This window comes from Piliocolobus tephrosceles, chromosome 17, assembly GCF_002776525.5.
Source record: "Piliocolobus tephrosceles isolate RC106 chromosome 17, ASM277652v3, whole genome shotgun sequence".
NCBI lineage: Eukaryota > Metazoa > Chordata > Mammalia > Primates > Cercopithecidae > Piliocolobus > Piliocolobus tephrosceles.
The window spans coordinates 21762112-21787408 of NC_045450.1; the positions used below are offsets into that span (position 1 = coordinate 21762112).

The following is a 25297-nucleotide window of genomic DNA, read 5'->3' on the forward strand; positions in this document are numbered from 1 at the left end:
AACAGAACAAACTTGTGCATAATATTTTCCAGAATACCAAACCACCACGGGTGATAAGGGATACAGTTAGCATCTAGAACATTAAATTTTTTTAATTTAATTTTATTTTAAGTTCCGGGATACATGTGTAGGATGTGTAGGATTGTTACATAAGTAAATGTGTGTCATCGTGGTTTGCTGCACCTATCAACCCATAGAACATTAAATTTCATCAAAATAAAATCCAGAACAGAGCCTGTGAGGGGAGGTAATAATCCAAAATGGTCCTGAGTGGTCCTGGATCTACCCAACAGGGGGGTCTAGGTGGGTCTGGGTTTGCTCTGGCGTGGGCCACCGCATTGAGAACTACATGTGTCACGGGCAAGGGTCAGGTAAGACATGAAAGTGGGTGAAGTGCGCCAGGTGAATGGCCATTTCTCTCTTGGGAAAATATATCCAGGAGGAATGGTTTTAAGAAAAAGAAACATCCAGATTGCTTTTTTTTTGAGACGAGGTCTTGCTCTGTCCCCCAGGCTGAAGTGCAATGGTGCAATCTTGGCTCACTGCAACCTCCATCTCCCAGGTTCAAGCAATTCTCCTGCCTCAGGCTCCCAAGTAGCTGGGATTACAGGCATGGGCCACCATGCTCAGCTAATTTTTCTATTTTTAGTAGAGACGGGGTTTCACCATGTTGGCCAGGCTGGTCTTGAACTCCTGACCTCAGATGATCCACCTGCCTCAACCTCCCAAAATGCTGGGATTACAGGTGTGAGCCACCGTGCCCAGCCTGCTTTTCATCTGTTGTATGGTGCTTCTCTTCTCTCCCAAGTGGTCTGAGAGCCTAATCGTATCGCTGTTAGCCTACTTGGGAGAGGAGAGAAGCACCGCACAACAGGGAACCCGTGCCATTTCTCAAGGACCCCTGCTGCCAGCCCCAGTGGCTATGAGAAAGCAGGCCCAGTGTTGCCTGAGCGTCTCATTTTTTAGGTGACATTAGAAATCCGGATCATGGTAAATCTAGCTTTTAAATACTGGCAACAAATCCACTTGTTAAAAACTGCAATGATCAAACATGTCCATAGGTCAAACCTGGCCATAGGCCAACAGTCCATGCTCTCCAGCTGGACATGTCAAGGACCAAATCTTCTCAGGCAACTGCTGATGGAACCTCCATCAAGCCTCAGGGCCTGGGGCAAAATAGGGTGTCTACCTAGTCGCCCATAGGCCACACAGGCTATTCCAGAATCTGGCCATCAACAAACACTTGAGAGGGTCACCTCAATTCCTTTCACTGAACCCTTTTTTTTTTTTTTTTTTGAGCCAGGGTTTCACTCTGTCACCCAGGCTGGAGTGCAGCAGCAGGATCTCGGCTCACTGTAACCTCTGCCTCCCAGGTTCAAGCAATTCCCCTGCCTCAGCCTCCCGAGTAGCTGGGATTACAGGCATGCGCCACCACACCCGGCTAATTTTTGTATTTTTAGTAGAGACGGGGTTTCACCATGTTGGCCAGGCTGGTCTCAAACTACTGACCTCAAGTGATCTGCCTGCCTCAGCCTCCCAAAGTGCTGGGATGAAAAGCATGAGCCACCAAGCCTAGCCCTTTCACTGAACTCTTAAATGGCCTTTTCCAGGCCAAATAGCATTGCCTGGAACCATTTACTACCATGTACCATGGTTCTCAGATCCAGAAACAGGATCCAAACACCTGTGCATTTTCTAGTACATAAGCCCTAAGTCATTTTAGGTCTATAAAAACTATAGGCTAAGGGGGGGTAAAAAATCTCACATCAAATATAAAAAATTTAAGTCATTAACGGAGATGAGGCATTTGTAAAGAACTTTAAAAAATATCTTAAGAGCTGGAGGGGTCTTTTTGTTGGTTAGTTTGGGTTGGGTTTTTATTTATTGGTTTGTGTTTAGAGTCTGGAGTATTTGCTTTTTAAAAAGGCAGTGAAAGAAAAAAAAAATGAACCCCTTCCAAACACAGTTGTCATTTCTATATACTATATCATGCATGTTTATGCTGACTACATTAGGAACAAGCTTGAATTACAACCCCTGGTTTACCTAATGGAGTTCTGAAAAGCCGTCCAATCTTCCTGGAAGAGGGAGTCGGGAGGAATGTCGTCCAGTTTGCACTTCTTTCGTATGGACTGGAGAGTGCTGGTGAAATCAGACACATACCTGCCGGGAAAGGGAAGAAAATGGTAGGGAGGTCACCATCGATTCCCCAACTCTAAAGAGACCTGGAATTCTACAGCTCTGGACAAACTGCTAATGGCCTTGAGAGCATCTTTAGAGGCTCCCACTGAGGAGTGAAACTGCTTGTAAACCTCTGACCACAAAAAGGTCTTCTCTATGTGGCAAGACTGTCTTCACCACCTGGTTGAGCAGTTTCTAAGAGAGATGCCCAAGAGGAGAAGGAAGGAATAATCGTGAAGTTGACTCCAGGGAGCCACCAGGTGAGAGATGATGCTGATAAATCCCCCCTCATCCAGATAAGTACATTTCTGTGAAAGCAGCTTTGACGAACTATTTAAACATCACAGTCCCAAGGTAATAACTGACTGTGACCTGGGATAACGTTAAGGAAGGTCGTGACATCCCAGGTACCTCTGCATCATTCTCATCCTCTAAATTTAAATACCCGTGGCACAGAGATTAAAGTTTCACAGCTGGCAAGGGTCTGACTTTAATGGGACAGAAGCATGAAAGTGGATTCAAAGCCAGGAGATCCTCCCTCACATGCTGCGCTGTTTGCTCTCACTGTACACACCTACTTTTCCCTCATGGCATCTAAAACAGGGCGTGGTGGCTCACACCTATACTCCCAGCACTTTGGGAGGCTAAGGAGGGAGGATCACTTGAGCTCAAGGAGTTTAAGACCTGCCTGGGCAATACAGTGAGAACCCATTTCCAAAAAAACAAAAAAAACAAAAAAATTAGGCGGGTGTGGTAGCTCATGCCTATAATAATAGCACTTTGGGAGGCCGAGGTGGGAGGACCCCTTGTGCCTAGCAGTTCAAGACCACACTGGCTGACATGGCAAAACTTTGTCTCTACAAAGAATACAAAAATTAGCTCGGCGTGGTGGCATGTGCCTGTAGTCCAAGCTACTTGGGAGACTGAGGTGGAAAGATGGCTTGAGCCTAGGAGGTCAAGGCTGCAGTGGGCCATGAGCACACCACTGCACTCCAGCCTGGGTGGCAGAGCAAGACTTTGTTTCCAGATAAAGAAATAGCCTGTGTGATGCTTATTGTTGCTGCTAGACTTTAAGCTCTGGGAGAACAGAGTGTGTGCCCCATACTTATACCCCCATGTCCTCTGAAAGCTAAGAAACCTGGGACATTTGCATGCATCACAAGAGGCCTTGCTGCTTGCCCCTCCCAAACAGAAGCTCTAAATGAGGAAAGTGAAATGTGAGGACCCAGGGCACAGTCCCGAAAGGTCAGTCCATGCAGTGGAGACATAGGCCACCAAGTGGAAGAAGCGGCTTTCAGGCGGAAAGCTACAAAACACAGAGTCCCACTGACAACACCTTCCCCTTGCATCAACAGAGGTGAAAGCTTCCTAGGGTTGTAAGTCCCAGGAGGGAGAGGGGCTGGCCTCAAGGACAAACCGACAGGGGAATGTTAAGGAACATGATTGTGCTTTAGCCATGGGAGGTTAAACAACCATGTCACCACCCCCGAAACTATGGCAAACATCCATGTGCTCTGCAGAAAGAGCAGGCGCACCCTGCAGGAGGAGTTGTGTTTAGCCACTATTCTCAGGTATGGCTATAAGCAAATGCTTTCTCTAGTTCATTATCTGTCGATCCAGAATTCGAAATGGGTTTGTCATGAAAAATCTCAGAGGAAAGCGTCGCTTTCATCACATCATCTTTGTCCTCAAACCCTCCAGCTGTTTCTCACAATACACATTTCCAGTTGTCAACCACGTCAGAGTCACTGTGTTAGGGGCTTTAATGGTATGTTTTTGGTTAATATTCACAACCTCCTTGGAAAGGAGATATTGTCATTATCAGTTTACTCAGAGAGGAGCACTATCATCTCTAAGGTCCCCACTAGTAAGTGTCCAGAGCTCCTGTGCCCATCACAGTCTTAACACCCCTCCTTCTTGAACCACCAGCTGGCCGCTATACTCTATACTTCATCCTAGTTTGAGTTAGGCCAACCTACTCCTGCCTCCCCTGCATGCCCTGTCCTCCTTGCCCCTGCCTCCCTTAATGGCCTTTCCCAAACCCTCCTCACTACTGAACAATGTGCCATTTGAACCCTGCCCAAGTTAGCTTCAACCTGATTTCCCTAATTTTACAAGCATCAGCTATTTTGGTAACTTCAAAATCTTCCCTTTTAGAGAAGATGGCCTGGGTTTGCCAGGTATACTTTTGTACAGTTTGAATGCTTAATATGGAAATGTATTATTTTTATTTATTTTTTATTTTTTGAGACTGAGTTTCGTTCTTGTTGCACAGGCTGGAGTGCAATGGCGCAGTCTTGGCTCACTGCAAGCTCTGCCTCCTGGATTTAAGTGATTTTTATGTCTCAGCTTCCTAAGTAGCTGGGATTACAGGCATCCACCACCATGCCTAGCTAATTTTTGCATTTTTAGTAGAGATGAGTTTCGCCATGTTGACCAGGCTGGTTTCGAACTCCTGACCTCAAGTGATCCACCCGCCTCGGCCTCCCGAAGTGCTGGGATTACAAGTGTGAGCCACTGCACCCAGTCTGATGTTTCTTTTTCTGTGGAACACATCCGGGCTCATCTGGCCACACCAGATGAAATGTCTACGAGGAACTACTTTTGAGATGCTGGATGCCCGATGGCAATGCCAGAGAGCTCTGGGTCCAAGGAGCCTCCACAGTTCACAGAGGCATGCTCGGTATTTCTGGAACAATCATAGACAGGGCTTCACCTTGTTGGCCAGGCTGGTCTCGAACTCCTAAGCTTAAGCAATCCACCTGTCTTGGCCTACCAAAGTACTGGGATTACAGGCGTGACTCACCACACCAGGTCATAGATCCTTTTTCTTGCTCAAATAAACTTTGTTAAATTTAACTTGTCTAAGGTTTCTTTTTTTTTTCTTAACATACTTTAACTGCTGCACAAGTTTCCTCATATGAATATGTCACATCTTATGTAGCCTTCCCCAATGGGTAGACATTTACGTTGTTTCAAATGTTCCACCATTACAAACAATGCCACTGTGAATATCCTTAACAACATCCTCTTGGGCTCAGGTGCAAGTGTTTCCCAGGGTTCAGAGAACGAATACAGAACACTTGCATTTTTAACTGGGACAGACAGTGCTCCAATGTGGCCCGTCTGGTCCCCAGTCCCCCAGTCTTACTTGGCAAAGAGGGATTTCAGGGCTGACAGCAGGCCGCAGGTCCCCAGGCCATTGGTGAATCTGACGCATCTGTCAACGGCTGCAGACGCCAGACCAAACAGCTTGTTCACAGAGTGGCTCAGCTCCTGCACACAGTCAATCACTTCCCCATGCTCCTGGTGAGCAAATACAGACAAACAAAAGCTATGTCAGGCTTTAGAACAGACGTTGAGATAGGGGAAGACCTCCAAGCCCTCTCATCTGTAGTAAAATCACTTAATAACGATGTCAGAAATATAGTCCCAACCTTTGAACGCTCCTCTAGAACCTGAATCAAGGGAGAACAGTCTAAGTCATCAGTGGGATCATGGAAATTCACCCCTAGCAGAAAAGCATGATCAAATGTCTGTCTACTTCATCCTAATGTTTTTCATTGCTTTCCTCTGTTTCTGTGATTATTAAGATGGTATCTCTCCCTCTGGCTCTTGAGCTAGGATTCAAATTCTCCATATCAGAAGCTCCAGAGAATGTAGCAAAAGGCGGCTGGGTGCGGTGGCTCAAGCCTGTAATCCCAGTACTTTGAATGGCAGAGGTGGGCAGATTATTCGAGCCCAGGAGTTTGAGACCAGCATGGGCAACATGGCGAAAACCCATCTCTACAAAAAATTAGCCTGGCGTGGTGATGTGCACCTGTAGTCCCAGCTACTGGGAAGCTGAGGTGGGAGGATCGCTTGAGCCTGGGAGATCAAGGTTGAAGTGAGCTGTGACTGTGCCACTGCACAGCAACCTGGGCACCACTGGACTTCAACCTGGGTGACAGAGCAAGACCCTCTCAAAAAAATAAAAATAAATAAATAAATAAATAAGACAAAAGGAAAATGCTTCCTTCCTTCAGGGGCAAGTATGGCACTGAAGTGCAACAGACTTTCTAGGTATATCCCCAGAAAACGAGAAAATGGTAAGAGGCAGTAGATTTGAACTACTGTAAGATCAATTCTGAAATGTCAATGCACCTCATGCTAGACAACCTTATGACTTGAAAACAGAATAATATTTGAAATGGAAATGGCCTCAGTTCCACCCTTCATGCCCACATAGTGAACCTGCCCCTGCAACATTGCCCATGAGTGCTAAGCTCCTGTGCCCATTTGCATGTCTTCCTTAAACAAAAGACAGTCTTAATAAGAAATTACTAAACCAGGGAGATAATCAACTTATCCCCAAAAGATTTAAGCCTCTCATTTTGTTTAAACCTTCACTGGGGATTTGAAATAGAAAACAGCCGCGCACGGTGGCTCAAGCCTGTAATCCCAGCACTTTGGGAGGCCAAGACGGGCGGATCACAAGGTCAGGAGATCGAGACCATCCTGGCTAACATGGTGAAACCCCGTCTCTACTAAAAACTACAAAAAACTAGCCGGGCGACGTGGCGGCGCCTGTAGTCCCAGCTACCCAGGAGGCTGAGGCAGGAGAATGGCGTGAACCCGGGAGGCGGAGCTTGTAGTGAGCTGAGATCTGGCCACAGCACTCCAGCCAGAGCGAGACTCCGTCTCAAAAAAAAAAAAAAAAAGAAAGAAAGAGAAAACTAGGGCCGGGTAGGTTGTCACATGCCTGTAATTCCAGTAGTTTGGAAGCCCCAGGTGGGTGGATTGCTTGAGCCCAGGAGTTTGAGACCAGCCTGGGCAACATGGCAAAACCTGTCTCTACAAAACATATACAAAAATGAGCCAGGCATGATGGTACATGCCTGCAGTCTCAGCTACTCAGGAGGCTGAGGCAGGAGGATCACTTGAGCCCAGGAGGTCGAGGCTGCAATGAGCTGTTATTGTACTACTACATTCCAGCCTGGGCGACAGATGGAGACCCTGTTTCAATCCATCAATCAACAGAAAATTGGTAGCAAATATACGGACTCATTTTATATTGGGATTACAAGAGCCCATGAGTGCTTAAATCCCATATTTTAGCACCCCAGATCCCAACCCCCAGCCCTCTCCCAGAGGTGGCCAAGAGCCTGACTAACAGAATGCTTCCTCAGCGGCCCCAGGACACACTGCAACTTTACCAAAGGCACGGCGCTCATCTGGATGAGGAGGTTGCTCTCTTCCATGTCGCCATACTTCAGCTGGTAGGGTTTGTATGGATCATACACGGCATCCACCAGCTCCGTGACTTTTACCAGATTGTGTTCATCTTTAGAGAATCAGAAATGTAAAACGATCATGAACAAAGAAACTGAAATTAACTATGGGAAAGCAACAATCAAGAGGCGCTCTACTAGAACTTTCCCCACTTGATCTCCAGAGGGGAATACATTTTGTTAAGCAGCTTTTATCATTCATGGAAGCTTCTCCTACAATCAGTTCAGCAAATATCTGGATAAATTTGGGCTTTGCACATGGTTTGCCTAAAGCACTATTAAAGACACCAGCCCCCTCAATCCCATGCCCCATCACAGATAAGAATCCCTTCAAAAGATAACCCTCATTGGCTGGGCGCGGTGGCTCACGCCTGTAATCCCAACACTTTGGGAGGCCAAGGCGGGCGGATCAACTGAGGTCAGAAGTTCGAGACCAGCCTGACCAACATGGAGAAACCGAAACCCTGTCTCTACTAAAAATACAAAATTAGCTGGGCATGGTGGTGCATGCCTGTAATCCCAGCTACTCAGGAGGCTGAGGAAGGAGAACCGGTTGAACCTGGGAGGCGGAGGTTGTGGTGAGCCGAGATCACGCCATTGCACTCCAGCCTGGGCAATAAGATCAAGACTCCATCTCCAAAAGAAAAAAAAATAATAATAATAACCCTCGTCAAGGTCAGGTTCAAGAATTGCCAGAGGCCGGGCACGGTGGCTCATGCTTGTAATCCCAGCACTTTGGAAAGCCGAGGCAGGTGGATCACCTGAGGTCAGGAGTTTGAGACCAGCCTACCCATTATGGTGAAACCCCATCTCTACTAAAAATACAAAAATTAGTGGAGCACGGTGGCAGCACCTGTAATTCCAGCTACTCGGGAGGCTGAGGCTGGAGAATCGCTTGAACCCAGGAGGCGGAGGTTGTAGTGAGCCAAGATTGTGTCACTGCACTCCAGCCTGGACCACAGAGTAAGACTCCATCTCATAAAAAAAAAAAAAAAAAAAAAAAGAATTGCCACAGGGAAAAGGCAATACAGGAAGAACAATTCCCATGCCACATATTCCTAGGACCTCACAGAAACAGGACACCCCCACTGCCGGGGCGTGGTGGCTCACACGTGTAATCCCAGCACTTTGGGAGGCCGAGATGAGCGGATTACTTGAGGTCAGGAGTTTGAGACCAGCCCTGGCCAATATTGTGAAACCCGTCTCTACTAAAAATACAAAAAAAAAAATTTAGCTGGGCATGGTAGCATGCACCTGTGGTCCCAGCTACCTGGGAGGCTGAGGCAAGAGAATAGCTTGAACCCGGGAAGCAGAGATTACAACACTGCACTCCAGCCTGGGCGACAGAGCGAGACTGTGTCTCAAAACAAAAACAAAAAACAAAAGGATACCCCATAGCCCAGGCATTCCAAAAATTCCTATGTTCAACCACATAAAAATGTAAAACACGCTATATCAAAATGTAAATGTGCATATTCTACAACACAGTAATTCAGTTCCTGAAAATCATCTCAAAGAAACCAACAAATACACGGAGATAGAAGGATGTTCATGGAAACATGGCTCAGAATCAGAAAGCTTTGGACACAGTCTCAACAGGGGATTAGTAAAAGTAATAGCCTACTTACTGGTGTCCTCACCTCCTTCTGGTCCCCTCCTCCAGACAGTTTTATTATTACTTCTATAGCCTCATCCTCCTTCCCTTTTTCTCCAGCTCCTAGCCTTCTCTCAGTTCCTAAAAGCTTCCTTCTGTTCACATGCTGATCCTCTGTCTGGAAGGACCGGCTTCGTCCCTTCCCCTCTTCATCCAGTTAACTCCTACTTCTCCTTCAATACTCACTCAGCTAAAGTCTGCTGGTCTTGATTTCTGGCACCAATTTTACAAGGTTTTGTAGAGATTAGGTAAAGCAATGTGGGTTTAACGTGGTAATAATCAAATCTGCACATGTATAGAATCCAAAGTGTTATTTCTTTTTTTCTTTTCTTTTTTCTTCGAGACAGGGTCTCACTCAGTTCCGTAGACTAAGGTGCAGTGGTCCAACCACAGGTCACCACTGCCTTGGCCTCCCAGGCTCAAGAAATCTCCCCACCCCAGCCTCCTCAGTAGCTAGTACTACAGGTGTGTGCCACTACACCTGGCTAAATTTTTTTGTTTTTTGTAGAGATGGGGTCTCACTATGTTGCCAGGGCTCATCTTGAACTCCTGGACTCAAATGATTCCCCCACCTTGGCCTCCCAAAGTGCTGAGATTAAGGTGCAAGCCCCCATGCCTGACCCAAAATGCTGTTTCTGAATGGTGGGTTGAGAATGATTTTTTTTTTTCCTTCCTTGTATTTTCTAGATTTTTCTATAATGATAAAGTCAATCTAAATTTTTTAAATTTAATGTATATTGCATAATCTTTTATATTTTGAATTGTATTAGGTACATGTATTAATTATTAAAATAATAGAGAAAATGTTAAAGGTAAAACTAAAAGTTAGGCAATATATTTACAACATATTTGATAAACAACGGTAAAAATTCCTGACTATATAAGGATCTTTCAGGTATATGCACCAAATTTGTAACAGTGGTTAAAGTGGGATTATAGGAGAGTTATTTTGTGTCACAGATTTCTATATCATTAATTCTTATAATACATACTTTTGTCACTTTTTATAATATAATTAATAATATATTATTTTAAATAAATTGCTCTTACAAATTAACCAGAAATCGGTTAAACTCCCAAACAGAATAACAGGCTAAAGAATAAGCAATTCAAAAGAGAAAAGATACTTTTTATAACGTAACTTTCAAACTTGCTAATAACCAAAGTGAAAAACTAAAATGATATATTAGTAATTGTCTAAGAACCTGCCAATGACAGGAGAAGAAAAGAGTCTAGTGCTGGTGAGGGCATGGGAACACAGACCTTTGTTCGCTACTGATAGATACAAAAATAGGTCTAAAGAACGAAATGTGTCAGGATGCTGAGGCAGGAGAATGGCGTAAACCCGGGAGGTAGAGGCTGTAGTGAGCGGAGATCGCACCACTGCACTCCAGCCTGGGCAAGAGAGCGAGACTCCATCTCAAAAAAAAAAAAAAAAAAAAAAGGAACAAAATGTGACAAGTATCTTCAAATTTTTCATTTCTAAGCAACTGCAAATTTAAACTTATCCTAAGGAATAATCGGAGCTACGCTCAAAAACTAATGTATAAAACAGTTCATAATAGTTTTATATATCATAGTGATTAAAAAATGGTGGTAAATTGGCCAGGTGTGGTAGCTCACACCTGTAATTCCAGCACTTTGAGAGGCCAAGGCAGGAGAATCGCTTGAGTCTAGGAGTTTGAGACCAGCCTGAGCAAAATAAGGAGACCCCGTCTCTACAACAAATTTTTAAAAATGAGTCAGCCTTGGTGGCATGTGCCTGTGGTCCCAACTACTCAGGAGGCTGAGTTCAGAGAATCACTTGAGCCCAGAAGGTTCAAGGCTACAGTGAGCTGTGATAATGTCACTGCACTCTAACCTGGGCAAGAGAGCAAGACCTTGTCTCAAAAAAACAATAAAAACAACAAAACTATGTCTTAGGAAAACATTTAATGACATAAGGAAATGCTCATTATATTATTTTGAGCATTTCAAAAAATGAAAATATAAGACTGTCGACAACCAATATTTTAAGATATTTTGTATATATTATATATTATTACATGTAAATACATAGAAGTGTATTTATATTTATATGGTAGACATTAAGTATTTATAATAATATTTGTGAACAATGTATATTTATATTTGTATTACTGGAAGCAAAAAATGTTGGTGGTTCTGACTGATGAGTTTATGGATTGTTCTTGCTCTCTTTTTATTTTTATTTTTGTGTGTGTTTCCAAAGAATTTTAAAGTTAAAAGAAAAACCAAAACTCTTTTGGAAAACCTCAGGGAGAATCATTAGTAATCTAGGTCAAGTGTGGTGGCTCATGCCTGTAATCCCAGCACTTTGGGAGGCCAAGATGGGCGGATCACTTGAGGTAAGGAGTTTGAGACCAGCCTGGCCAACATGGTGAAACCCTGTCTCTACTAAAAATACAAAAAAATTAGCTAGATGTGGTAGTGTGTGCCTGTAATCCCAGCTACTCAGAAGGCTGAGGCAGGAGAATTGCTTGAACCTGGGAGGCGGAGGTTGCAGTGAGCCAAGATTGCGCCACTGCACTCCAGCCTGGGCGACAAAGCAAGTCTCTGTCTCAAAAAAAAAGAAAAAAAAGTAAAAGAAATCTAAAGTCCCAGCTGGGCATGGTGGCTCACACCTGCTCTAATCCCAGCACTTCAGGAGGCTGAGGCAGGTCGATCACCTGAGGTCATGAGTTCAAGACCAGCCTGGCCAACATGGCTAAACCCCATCTCTACTAAAAAATACAGAAATGAACTGGGTGTGGTGGCACACACCTGTAATCCCAACTACTCAGGAGGCTGAGGCAGGAGAATTGCTTGAACCTAGGAGGTGGAGATTGTAGTGAGTGGAGATCGTGCCACTGCACTCCAGCCTGGGTGAGACTGAGACTCGTCCCATGGCTGACTAGCAAAGCACTTCTAGATCTGTCTCAAGAGTGGTTCTCTTCCCCACTACATCCATCCCCAGGGGAAGGATACGGCTGTTCCTTGCTCCACCTTTGTCCCACAGCGCTGCAGCAACTCGCCTTAGCCCAGCTCTCTCAATTCTCTTTAGCCACTTCCACAAAGGCATCACAGTCCCTTGGAAGCTTCCCCATCCACCGGGCCTTTCCCATAACTAAGGCCTGACCTGTGAGCATGCCAAAAACACCAACGAGTCATCAGGAATCTGAACAATAAACATACTCCCTGGAATGTACGATGCAATTATACACAAATGTAATTAAAGAGAGTAACTATTAAATAAACCAAGTCAGTGACACACAGCCGCCAAACAGCAGAACAAGGCCTTCCTGAAGCAATTTCCTGATTTGACAGCAACATGCGTCACGGGATCTGTGTTCTTTAAAAATTTATGAAGCTTTTCACATAGATGGGAAAGAGCTTGGAGAGCGTCACACACCAGGCGCTATTTACCCAAATGGGAGTAAGGGGTGCTCTGCTCTCAGTCAGCCACCGGGGAAAGCCCATTTTCTCTACAACTACCTGTACTCCTAACACAGCTCCCCTGCCCTAGGGCACTTGCTGTTGCTCCTACAAAAAGCCCCTGTAGCCTATTTGTTCTCTAAAACTGACTTTTGAGGGTGAACTGTCTGAGGCTTCATGAGGACTTTGAAGGATGAGCACACTTGCCTCCTGGTGTAATCTGCTGCCAACTCTTTGCCATAACGTCTACCTGCCTCACTGTGATGCCTCTTTTATATCCCAAGCCCCCGCAGAGGTGTCCATCACTTCCGCGGAGCATGTAAGGCACCCAGGCAGCACTGGAGCCAGGGAAACATATTAAACAACTATTTCCCTGATGGCAACGTTTTCATGGAAAAGCCCTCCATATCTGCTGAGAAGGAAAACACCGATCCCTTCCATTTCCGTAAAACCAGTCATCTGAAAAGGCAAACATCCAGGCCCCAGAAGCTTCAGAAAGAGCGAGTAAAGACAAGCTGGAGAACTGGCAGGAAGGAATGTTTACGTAGGTGGGGGAGCAGTGCCATCTCCAAGCCCTTGGCGAAGTGGGCGGTGGCGTCGTAGAACTCCAGCAGCCTGGTGAGCTCCTGCTCGGGCCCTGCCCTCTCCACACCGTTGCTGAGGCAGGAGGGCAGCGAGGGCATGAGGGCCCCCAGGGTCTGAATCAGCAGCACCATGACCACCTCGTGGGGCTTCTGGAAAACCTGCAGTGAGAGAGACGTGTACCTGCCTCAGCACATGGAGCCAAGTAGGAGCCCACCTTTTTTAAAAAACTTTTCTGAGATGCCAGGCATGGTGGCTCATGCCTGTAATCCCAGCACCTTGGGAGGCAAAGGCAGGTGGATCACTTGAGGCCAGGAGTTCAAGACCAGCTTGGCCAACATGGTGAGACCGTCTCTACCAAAAATACAAAACTTAGCTGGGTGTGATGGCACATGCCTGTAATCCCACCTATTCGAGAGGCAGGGGCAGGAGAATCACTTGAACCTGGGAGGTGCGGGTTGCAGTGAGCCAAGATCGCACCACTGCATTCTAGCCTGGGTGACAGAGCAAGACTCTGTCTCAAAAAAATAAAAATAAATAAAAATTAAAAATTAAAAACCTTTTTAAGATAGTGTCTCACTCTGCCACCCAGGCTGAAGTGCAGTGGCATAATCATAGCTCACTGCAGTCTTTAACTCCCAGGCTCAAGTGATCTTCCCACCTTAGCCTCCCAAGTAGCTGACACTGCAGGCACACTACCACACCTGGCTAATTTTTTATTTTATTTTATTTTTTGTAGAGACAGGGTCTCACTATGTTGCCCAGGCTGGTCTCAAACTCCCAGCCTCAAGCTATCCTCCTTCCTCAACTTCCCAAAGTGTTGGGATTACAGGTGTGAGCCACAGCACCTTTTAAAGAAGTATAACTTTTAAAGAAGCTGTCTCCTGGGTCATCTCAAAAGGATCTCCCCTGATCGATGAAAAGAGGTCAGTTTAGAGCCAGAATCCCAAAGTTTTTCTCATGGCAAATGTGAACATGCTCAGAAAGTAAAGTAAACTGGCAAGACTTGGAACTTGCAACTTGCCCAGAACAACTGGCAAGTTCATGTCTATCAGCGGCCCCAAGTGTCTAGCTATTTTCAAATCTAACGAACGCATTCACGTAGCATTTTTTTGATGGTCACCAAAAATTAACTAGAGAGACAACTATGGGCCAGGTGTGGGGGCTCATGCCTGTAATCCCAGCACTTTGGGAGGCCTAGGTAGGTGGCTCACTTGAGGTCACGAGTTTGAGACCAGCCTGACCAACATGGTGAAACTGCATCTCTACTAAAAATACAAAAAAATTAGCTGGGTGCGGTGGTGCATGACTATAATCCCTGCTACGTGGGGGGCTGAGGCAGGAGGACTGCTTGAACCTGGGAGGCAGAGGTTGCAGTGAGCTGAGATGGTGCCACTGCACTCCAGCCTAGGTGACAAAAAAAAAAGAAAAAAAGAAAAAGAACTACAAACCAACATGCCTTATGAATACACATGCAAACACCTTCAACAAAACACTAGTAAACTGAGTTCAGCAGCATGTTAAAAAACATCGTATACCATGACCAGGTAGGATTCACCTAGCAATGGGAGAATGGTTAAACTAAACAAAAATGAATCAAGGCCGGGCACGGTGGTGGCTCATCCCAGCACCTGGGAGGCCAAAACAGGAGGATCACTTGAAGACAGGAATTTGAGAACAGCCTCAAAAAATAAAAATATTATTAATCTCTAATTTTTAAAAACGAATCAATGTAATATAACACATTAACAGAATGAAGGGAAAAATACATGATCATCGCAATTAATGCAGAAAATATATTTGACAAAATTCCATATCCTTCATGAGAAAAACACTAAACTAGGAATAGAAGGAAACTTCCTCCACATAATAAAGGCCATATATGAAAACCCACAGCTAATGTGATACCTGATGGTGAGAGATTGAAAGCTTTTCACCTAAGAACAAGAAGAAGATAAGGATGCCTGCTTTTGCCACTCTATTCAACAAAGAACCCGAAGTCCTAGCCACAGCAACTGACCAAAAAAAAAAAAAAAAGAAATAAAAGGCATCCAAATTGAAAACAGAGATATCTCTGTTCACAGATGACATTATTTTATGTGTAGAAAATCTTAATCCACAAAATACTTTTAGAGTTAATAAATTCAGGACAGGTGCAGAGTGGCTCATGCCTGTAATCCCAACACTTTGGGAGGCTAAGGTGGGAGGATCGCTTGAGCCTAGGAGTTTGAGACCAGCCTGGGCAACAAGACAAGATCCTGTCTCACAAAAAATGTTTAAAAATTACCCAGGTGTGGTGGTGTGAACCTGTAGTCCCAGCTACTTGGGAGGGTGAGGTGGGACAATCACCTGATCCCAGGAAGTAGAGGCTGCAGTGAGTTGAGATTGCACCACTGCACTCCAGCCTGGGCGATAGAGCAAAACTCTGTTGCAAACAAACAAACAAACAAACAAAAAACAGGCCAGGTGCGGTGGCTCATGCCCGTAATCACAGTACTTTGGGAGGCCAAGGCAGGTGGATCACGAGGTCAGGAGTTCAAGACCAGCCTGGCCAAGATGGTGAAACCCCGTCTCTACTAAAAATGTGGTGGTGGGCACCTATAATCCCAGTTACTTGGGAGGCTGAGGCAGAGAACTGCTTGAACCCAGGAGGTGGAGGTTGCAGTGAGCCGAGACTCAGTGAGCGCCACTGCACTCCAGCCTGGGTGACAGAGTGAAACTCTGTCTCAAAAGAAAAAAAAAAAAAAAAAAAACAGCTAAACTGCTGAGGACTCTCCAATTTGTGCTCCTTCCAACCACCTACTGGATGTCACCATTAGGATGCATCACTCTCACTTGGAATTTAAAAGCAGTCAAAATTGGAATTCATTCTTTTGCCACTGACCTCCCCAGACCTGTTTCCTTCAACTTCTCTGTTCCCGTCAGTAACATCTCCATTCAACCAGGATGAAAACCGCCCTCTGACTCTCCGTTCTTGTGGTCCATTCATCTGTTACCAGGTCCTAACAACTGCTCATTCTTCTTGAATTTCAGCATTTCCATCACCATCCTCTACCAAAGGTTCTTACCTGTCTCATCAGTTCACCCTCTAGACCGCCACCAAATTCATTATTTTTAAATGTTATTTTAAAAATTCAAGGCCTGGCACAGTGGCTCACACCTGTAATCCTACCACTTTGGGAGGCTGACGTGGGCGGAGCACTTGAGGCCAGGGGTTCAAAACCAGCCCGCGCAACATGGTGAAACCCCGTCTCTACTAAAAAATACAAAAATTAGCCAGACATGGTGGCATGCGCCTGCAGTCCCAGCTACTCCGGAGGCTGCAGCATGAGAATCACTTGAACTGGGGAGGAGGAGTTTGCAGTGGGCCCAGATCGTGCCACTGTACTCCAGCCTGAACAACATAGTGAAACTCCATATCTACTAAAAATACAAAAAAAAAAAAAAAAAAAATTAGCCGGATGTGGTAGCACACGCCTGTAATCCCAGCTACTCAGGAGGCTGAGGCAGGAGAACTGCTTGAACCCAGGAGGCGGAGGTTGCAGTGAGCCAAGATCATGCCATTACACTCCAATCTGGGCAACAGAGCGAGACTCCATCTCAAAAAAAACAAAAAACGAAAAACTGCTACAACGCAATTATAAAAAGGCAAATCACCTTTTTTTTTTTTTTAAAGGACAAAAGACTTGAATAGACATTTAGCAAAGGAAGATGCACAAATGGCCAATGAGATCGTGAAAAGTTCCTCAACATCCTTAGTCATCATGAAAATGCAAATAAAAACCATGATGGGATACTACTACACACCCACCAGTATGGCTAAAAATAAAGAGAATGTCAACACCTAATTTTGGCAAGGATGTGGAACAACCAGAACTCTCACACACTGTGTAGGAGTGGAAAAAGTACAACCGCTTTGAGCAAAGTGGTTGTTTCTTTCCTTTTATTTACTTATTTATTTTTTTTTTTTGAGACGGAGTCTCACTCTGTCGCCCAGGCTGGAGTGCAGTGGTGTGATCTCGGCTCACTGCAACTTCCACCTCCCAGGTTCAAGCGATTCTCCTGCCTCAGCCTCCCGAGTAGCTGGGATTATAGGCGTGTGCCACCACAGCCAGCTAACTTTTGGTATTTTTGGTAGAGACGGGTTTTTACCATGTTGGCCAGGCCGTTCTCAAACTCCTGACCTCAGGTGATCCACCCAACTCTGCCTCCCAAAGTGCTGGGATTACAGGCACGAGCCACCATGCCCAGCCATCTTTCTTTGTTTTGAGACAGAGTCTCACTCTGTTGCCCAGACTGGAGTGCAGTAGAGCAATCATGGCTCACTGAAGCCTCAACTTCCCAGGCTCAGGTGATCCTCCCACCTCAGCCTCCTGAGTTGCTGAGACTACAGGCATGTGCCACCACGCCCAGCTAATTTTTGTACTTTCTGTAGAGACAAGATTTTGCCATGTTGCCCAGGTGGGTCTCAAACTTCTGGGCTCAAGCAATCCTCCTGCCTTGGCCTCCCAAAGTGCTGAGATTACAGTTGTGAGCCACCATGCCTGGCTGGACAATTTCTTATAAACCAAAACATACACCTATGATTTGACCCTGCAATTCCATTCCTAGGTATTTACCCAAGAGATGGGAATACATGTCTACAAAAAAACCTACAGAACAATATTCAAAGTACCTTTATTCATAATTGCCCAACACTGGAAACATACCAAGTATCTACCAATAAGAAGTATCAACAGGTTGGGTGCAGTGGCTCAGGCTTGTAATCCCACCACCTTTGGGAGGTCGAGGCAGGTGGATCACCTGAGGTCAGGAGTTTGAGACCAGCCTGGCCAACATGAAGAAACCCCATCTTGGCTGGGCGCGGTGGCTCATGCCTGTAATCCCAGCACTTTGGGAGGCCGAGATGGGTGGATCACGAGGTCAGGAGATTGAAATCATCCTGGCTAACATGGTGAAACCCCGTCTCTACTAAAAAATATGAAAAACTAGCCGGGTGAGGTGGCGGGTGCCTGTAGTCCCAACTACTCAGGAGGCTGAGGCAGGAGAATGGCGTAAACCCGGGAGGCGGAGCTTGCAGTGAGCCAAGATCGCGCCACTGCACTCCAGGTTGGGTGACAGAGCAAGACTCCATCTCAAAAAAAAAAATAAATAAAGAAACCCCATCTCTACTAAAAATACAAAAATTAGCTGGGCATGGTGGTGTGTGCCTGTAATCGCAGCTACTCACAGGGCTGAGGCAGGACAATCACTTGAACCAGGGAGGTAGAGGTTGCAGTAAGATGAGATCGTGCTACTGCATTCTAGCCTGGGTGACGAGAGCGAAACTCCATCTCAAAAAATTTTTTAAAAAGTGTAAACAAACAGGTATATACACACCATGTAACAGTATTCAGCAACAGAAAGGAACAAACTAGTGATACACACAACATGAGCAAATCTCAAAAACATGTTGAGTGAGAGAAGCTGTCTGATTCCATCTAGGTGAAATTCTAGAACACGTTGAACTAACTTATGATGGAAAAAATCAGGGCAGTGGTTGCCTTAAGGGTGTTGGGGCACAGACCAACTGGGAAGGAGCATGAGGGAACTTTCAAGGGCGATGGTGATATGGATGTTCTGGATCCTCAAAGGGGATTAGGCTACCCAGGTATTTGTAGTTGTCAAATGAATGGGATGGCATATTTAAGATCACTGTGGCCAGGTACAGTGGTTCACGCCTGTAATCCCAGTACTTTGGGAGGCCTGCGGCCCAACAATGGGAGGATCGCTTGAGCCCAGGAGTTCGAGACCAGCTTGGGCAACAAGGCAAAACCCTGTCTCCACAAAAAACACAAAAATTAGCTGGGTGTGGTGGTGCACGCCTATAGTCCCAGTACTCAGGAGGCTGAGAGGAGAGGATCACCTCAGCCCAGGGAGGTCAAGGCTGCAGTGAGCCATGATCATGCCACCATACTCCAGTGGGGATAATAGGGCAAGACCCTGTTTCAAAAAAAAAAAAAAAGATTGTATTTCAAATTTTACCTCAAAAAATATAAGTAAACATTGACCTTTAGTTAATAGTATGTATGGTCTTAAGTGAATGAAGTTTGCAACTTACTGTTTTTTTTTTTTTTTTTTGAGACAGAGTCTCGCTCTATTGCCTAGGTTAGAGTGCAGTGGCATAATCTCAGCTCACTGCAACCTCCACCTCCCAGGTTCAAGTGATTCTCCTGCCTCAGCCTCCCGAGTAGCTGGGATTATAGGCGCCTGCCACCACAGCTGGCTAATTTTGTATTTTTAGTAGAGATGGGGTTTCGTCATGTTGGCCAGGCTGGTCTCGAACTCCTGACCTCAGGTGATTTTCCTGTCTCCACCTCCCAAAGTGCTGGGATTACGGGTGTGAGACACCACGCCCAGCCTTGTAACTTATTTTGAAATGAGTTAAAAAAATAAGATGATTGACTGGGCACTTTGCTCATGTCTGTAATCCTAGCACTTTGAGGGGGCTGATGTAGGAGGATCACTTGAGCCCAGGAGTTTGACACCAGCCTGGGCAACATAGTGAGACCGCATCTCTGTTTAATTTAATATTTTTATATAAAAAAGAATACAAATAAAGATAATTGTAAAAAATAAGATGGATTAATGAACAGACAGAGACAGGGATAGGGGGCAGATGTGCAATAAAGCAAATAGAGCAAAATGCTCACTGCACAACCTAGGAGGTGGCTACACGGGTATTCACTGGACAATTCCTTCAACATTTTTATATATTGGAAATTTTTCATATGAAAATGCTAGGGGGAAAAATCTGAAGGAGACACATGTGCCCTGGCTCCTGTGTGCTACACTGACCTTCAGGAGGTGACAGCCCAGCTATTATACTTACATCCTGAAAAGAAAACGGGTGACGGGCCAACAGAATAAATCAGCAGAAACTCATGTCTCCCAAAATCTAGGATGAGGCCCCAAGATAAGTCTGAGAAGTCTAAGTTCTTTTTCTTAGATGAAGAAAGGCTTCTGTATGTATGAACATGAGCTGTTTTTATCCTTGTGATACAAGAAGTAGTAGCAGCAGCAAGAACACATGAATAATTTTTTTCTTGGCCAGGCACAGTGGCTGATGCCTGTAATCCCAGCACTTTGGGAGGCCGAGGTGGGCAGATCATTTGAGGTCAGGAGTTTGAGACCAGCCCGGCCAACATGGTGAAACCCCTTCTCTATTAAAAATATGAAAATTCGCTGGACATGGTGGTGGGCGCCTGTAATCCCAGCTACTCAGGAGGCTGAGGCAGGAGAATCGCTTGAACCCGGGAGGCGGAGGTTGCAGTGAGCAGAGATTGTGTCCCTGCACTCCAGCCTGGGTGACAGAGCAAGACTCTGTCTGAAGAAAAAAAAAAAAAGAAATATTCTTCTTAAGAAAAATAAAATAGAGCCAGGCGTGGTAGCTCACGCCTGTAATCCCAGCACTTTTGGAGGCCAAAGTGGGAGGATCACTTGAGGCCAGGATTTGGAGACCAGCCTGGGCAACACACTGAGATCCTTATCTCTACAAAAAAAAAATTTTTTTTTAATTAGCCAGGCATGGTGGCACAAACCTGTATTCCTAGATACTTGCAGGCTAAGGCAGGAGGATGGCTTGAGCTCAGGAGGCTGAGGCTACGGTGAGCCATGATCATGCCACTGCACTCTAGCCTGCATGACAGAGCAAGACCCTGTCTCAAACAAAACAAAACAAAATCCTAAGAATGAATTAGGTTAGTTCAAGGAAAAAGAAGGATGGAAAAAAGCACTTTAACCAACAACTTGAATGACATGACCCTTGTATAAGGAATTCTCTCCAACCACAGTCAAGTTCATTCCAGCAAATGACTGACGAACATCTGAAGAGTGATTCACAACTATTGTAAAAAATAAAATATGGGGAACCTGGCACTAAACCAGTCGTAGATGACCTGCTTCTAGGTTGGGGTTTCGTACATGGCAGAGCAGCTCCCTCACTGCAATCTATTTCAATAGCTCTCTGAGTGCTACTGAAAATCAGTCCTCAGCACAAGGGTTTGGGGAAAAAAAAAAAGAAATAAGAAAAAAATAAACAAATAAAATAAGCCACACAAGAAACAGGCCCAGTCAGTCATTACTGCAAAGTAAGACAGGCCCTTCCCCTGCTTAGAAGAGATTCTACTGTGCCTCCTGTCTCAAGGCAAGAGAACAATGGTTTAAACCCTTTATGGCTAGAAATGCCTAGAAACTTCAGGAAAGTAAATGATGGAAAGTTGCCACCTGAAACAAAGTTCCTCTGTCTCTCCTCACTCTTAGTCAAGGGGTACCTTTAAAATTATCTCTTCCTCCAATTCTCGGTGTATCATAAGAACAAGGGAGACTCACTTCAGGTAGGAGAATTTTACCTGAAGTAAAGATAAAAACATTCCTGTTCACTCGAACACCACCTGACCAGGGGCCTCCTGCTTTTAGATGGGAGGAAAACAGCCTTTAGGAATTCCACAGGCTCCCTTGCTGGACAACAGGTGAATATGTCACATTAGGTCCTATTTAAGTTATAGAAAAGAGTGGTAAGAAGAGTTTCAGTGGAGACCTAAAGATTTCACTGACGTGGGTTTCTAAGCTTATCTTTTATTTTTAAACTTAAACATTTAACTGGTTATCTTTTTTTTTTTTTTTTTGTCTGTTTGTTTTTTTGAGACAGGGTCTTGCTTGCTTTGCTGTCCAGGCTGAATGTAGTGGTGCAATCATAGTCACTGTGGCCTCAACCTCCTGGACGTAGGCAATCTTCCTGCCTCAGCCTCCTGAGTAATTGTGTCAGCACACCTGGCTAACTTTGGCATTTTTTGTAGAGTTGGGGTTTCACCGTGTCGGCCAGGCTGGTCTCGAACTCCTAGGCTCAAACGATCTGCCCGCTTCGACCTTCCAAAGTGTGGTGATTACAAGTGTGAGCCACCACACCCAGCCTAACTAGTTATTTTTTAACCCCTTGAATGACGGCAACAAACGGGGAAGTTCTTTGAGCAGTACTCTGCAGTTGAGGGTGGCCACTCCAGAGGCGGTCACCCATTCCCTTGTCACCATAGGCTCTGCTCTTCCTAGAAAAAAAATGAGCTGTTACCTGTGTAGCCCACTGGATTTGTGTGTGCCAAGCCCCAAGCAAGGCGTCATAGAGTCCGGTAAGCTGCCGGTCCAGGGGTAGGTCACTTTGACACAGCTCTTGCCAGGCTGCTAAAAGCTGCACCTGCAGAGACATAACAAAGGGAACTTTACTGGGTACGTCAACATAGGTTGCCTGCTAACACTGCCCTGCCCTGCTACCCAGAGCAATCACAGATTGCTTAATGGGCTCACTGGGCAGCCCAGCGAGGTCCATCCACTTCAAAGAAAGGTAGGGAAAAAAACCATGTGCAGTTACCTGCACTGATTCACAGCTTTAATCTGTCACCCTGCAGATGGGATCCCCTCTCCATTTATCCTGCCCTAAAAGCATGTAACGTGCAACCACGTGGCACACCATCACTCTTCTGAATAGACCACGGGGCAAGAGCGGGTAGACGTGTATGTTTAAGCTTCATGTCCTAATATCACTGCTCAAAAGACACACAGCACTGGACTTGAAGGAATTAAGGTCAGCTCAGGAAGCTGTCAAGTTTTTTGGCAATCTAACTTCAGCAAACCTAGAAAACATAAAATTCCAAGCCAGATGGAGTGGCACGTGCCTGTAGTCCCAACTCCTCACAAGACTGAGACGGGAGGATCACTTGAGCCCAGGGGTTCGAGGCTGTAATGCACCATGATCGCATCTGTGAATAGCCACCACACTCCAGGCTGGGCAAAATAGTGAAACCCTATCTCTAATGAAGAAAAGAAAAAAAGAGAAATTCTTACTGCTTCCTAAGGGTGTAATAAAGCTTAAGACATAAATCTCCCTTAAAAGACAAAAATGAGAATAAATTAAAACAATGTTTCAAGTCTATAATGAATCCAGCTGTAAACAGAAAAGAGAATGAAAATGGGTAACTCTTTTTTCAACTGACGACTAAATTAATCCATATGCTAGACCAAGAGCACCCCCTACTGGCTAACTAAGAGAAAAACAGCCAGAGGGCAAGGAGTCTTTACCTTCGGAATTATGAACCTGCGATTCTGTGATCCAGAGTTATGAGCATTCCACAACTGCACAACTGTCATGGTGCACAGCTTCTTACCTTGTGACACTTGTAGTAGTAGGCCAGGAGCTGGGGCATCCGGTCAATTTCAGTAAACACCTTCACAAACACTTTGGACTGATCTAAAGAATATACAATGTATATGTATTGTTACCAGCCTTTCTGGTGTAGACATGAGAAAAAAGTCACCAGGATGAAGATGGATATATGGAAGCTAGTATTCACAAGTTCCTGACTAGATACTGAATTAACTCATGCATGGGGATCATAAATTTGAAAAACAAGCATGGCTTGAAAACCAGATACTGTAAGGTATTCTCCCCACTGTTCCTCACAGAATTCATATTTTAACATAATATTGACAGGTTAGTTATGTCTTTGAAAATTCCTACTTCGATTATACCCAATGGGAACTTTAAAAAAGCAAACACACTGAACTTCTGTGTGTCAACATATCTGGTGGTTTGAGGAATAAGTAAATAATTTGGGCCGGTCGCGGTGGCTCATGCCTGTAATCCCAGCACTTTGGGAGGCCAAGACAGGCAGATCACCTGAGGTCAGGAGTTCGAGACCAGCCTGGCCAACATGGTGAAACCCCATCTCTACTAAAAAAAAAAAAGAAAAAAAAAAATAGCTGAGCGTGGTGGTGCACACCTGTAATCCCAGCTCCTTGAGGCTGAGGCAGGAGAATTGGTTGAACCTGGGAGGTGGAGGTTGCAGTGAGCCAAGATCGTGCCACTGCACTCCAGCCTGGCCGACAGAGCAAGACTCTGTCTAAAACAAAACAAAACAAAACAAAAAAACATAAAATCAAATAATTTAGTAACTATCAGCATTCCACACATAACAATGGATTCTAAGACCCAAGTTATGGGCTTAATATCAAGTAGTTTCTTACACATTTCCCTAAGGGCAGAGGAAATGACTGGGCAAAGCACTTGCCTCCAGGCTCACCATTGGACAGACAGGTAGGTGGGTTTCAGTGCAGTCTCTGACTAGTGTGCACAGCAGCGCCACTTCTGGCTCCCGTCTGCCCCCTTCTGGCCAAAACGTACATGCCACAGCCTTAGAACTGCATCAAAAGGAAGGACAAAAAAAAAAAAAAAAAAAAACCCTGAGCTACAAGGTCCCCAAACTTCTTATATTTGCTTTGTTCCCCTTCACTTCTGGGAAGCCCATCAAACTGCTGTGAAGGAAATGTAACAGCAACCGCTGTGGGACACCCAGCTAAGCGCTGGAGACCTGCGGGTGGAACTCGACTTAATGGGCAGGAATCCATGAGTTAGAAAACGAAATATTTGCCTTTAAAATGCTTATTATTTTCATAAGAACACTTAAATAAATGAATCTTCCTGCTACATTTAAAATTATTCCATAGGCCAGGTGTGGTGGCTCACACCTATAATCCCAGCATTTTGGGAGGCTGAGGTGGGAGGACTGCTTGAGCCCAGGAGTTCAAAAATGTCCTAGGCATCACAGGACCCCTCTACAAAAAATAGAAAATTAGCTGGGCGTGGTGCACACCTGTAAACCCCGGAAGGCTAAGCTGGGAGTATCACATAAGCCCGGGAGGACAAGGCTGCAGTGAACTGAGATCACGTCACTGCACTTCAGCCTGGGTGACAGAGCAAGATTCTAGCTCAAAAAACAAAATTCTATAAATTGGGTTTGACCAGTGAGAGGCAAAAAAATTAATTAAAATAATTCTATAAAAAGTTGCTTCAGTGTATCAGCTGAATTCATTGGTTATATAAAATGAATTGGGCACGTATACTTGGCTATACCCACATTGTCACTTTAGGAGAGAGATGGAAAAGGGGAACATGTTGGGGATGAACAAATTTATCAGAGAATTCCCTTTAAAAACTGTTAGATAGGCTGGGCGAGGTGGCTCAGAACTATAATCCCAGTACTTTGGGAGGCCAAAGTGGGCAGATCACTTGGGGTCAGGAGCTCGAGACCAGCCTGGCCAATACGGTGAAACCCCGTCTCTACTAAAAACATAAAAAATTAACCAGGCG

The 25297-nt window shown here is 45.1% G+C and overlaps 1 protein-coding gene across 1 annotated transcript in view; it reads right to left on the reverse strand.

Moving 5' to 3' along the window:
* Nucleotides 1-25297, reverse strand: part of COG7 (component of oligomeric golgi complex 7) — a 64900-nt gene that overhangs the window by 22783 nt on the left and 16820 nt on the right. Inside the window, exons 5-10 of the mRNA XM_023189324.2 lie at nucleotides 23316-23398; nucleotides 22226-22348; nucleotides 13082-13280; nucleotides 7377-7504; nucleotides 5333-5487; nucleotides 2047-2163 (exon numbers count right to left, since the gene is read on the reverse strand). Coding sequence (XP_023045092.1) covers nucleotides 2047-2163; nucleotides 5333-5487; nucleotides 7377-7504; nucleotides 13082-13280; nucleotides 22226-22348; nucleotides 23316-23398 — 805 coding nt within the window. The remainder of the gene's footprint in view (nucleotides 1-2046; nucleotides 2164-5332; nucleotides 5488-7376; nucleotides 7505-13081; nucleotides 13281-22225; nucleotides 22349-23315; nucleotides 23399-25297) is intronic.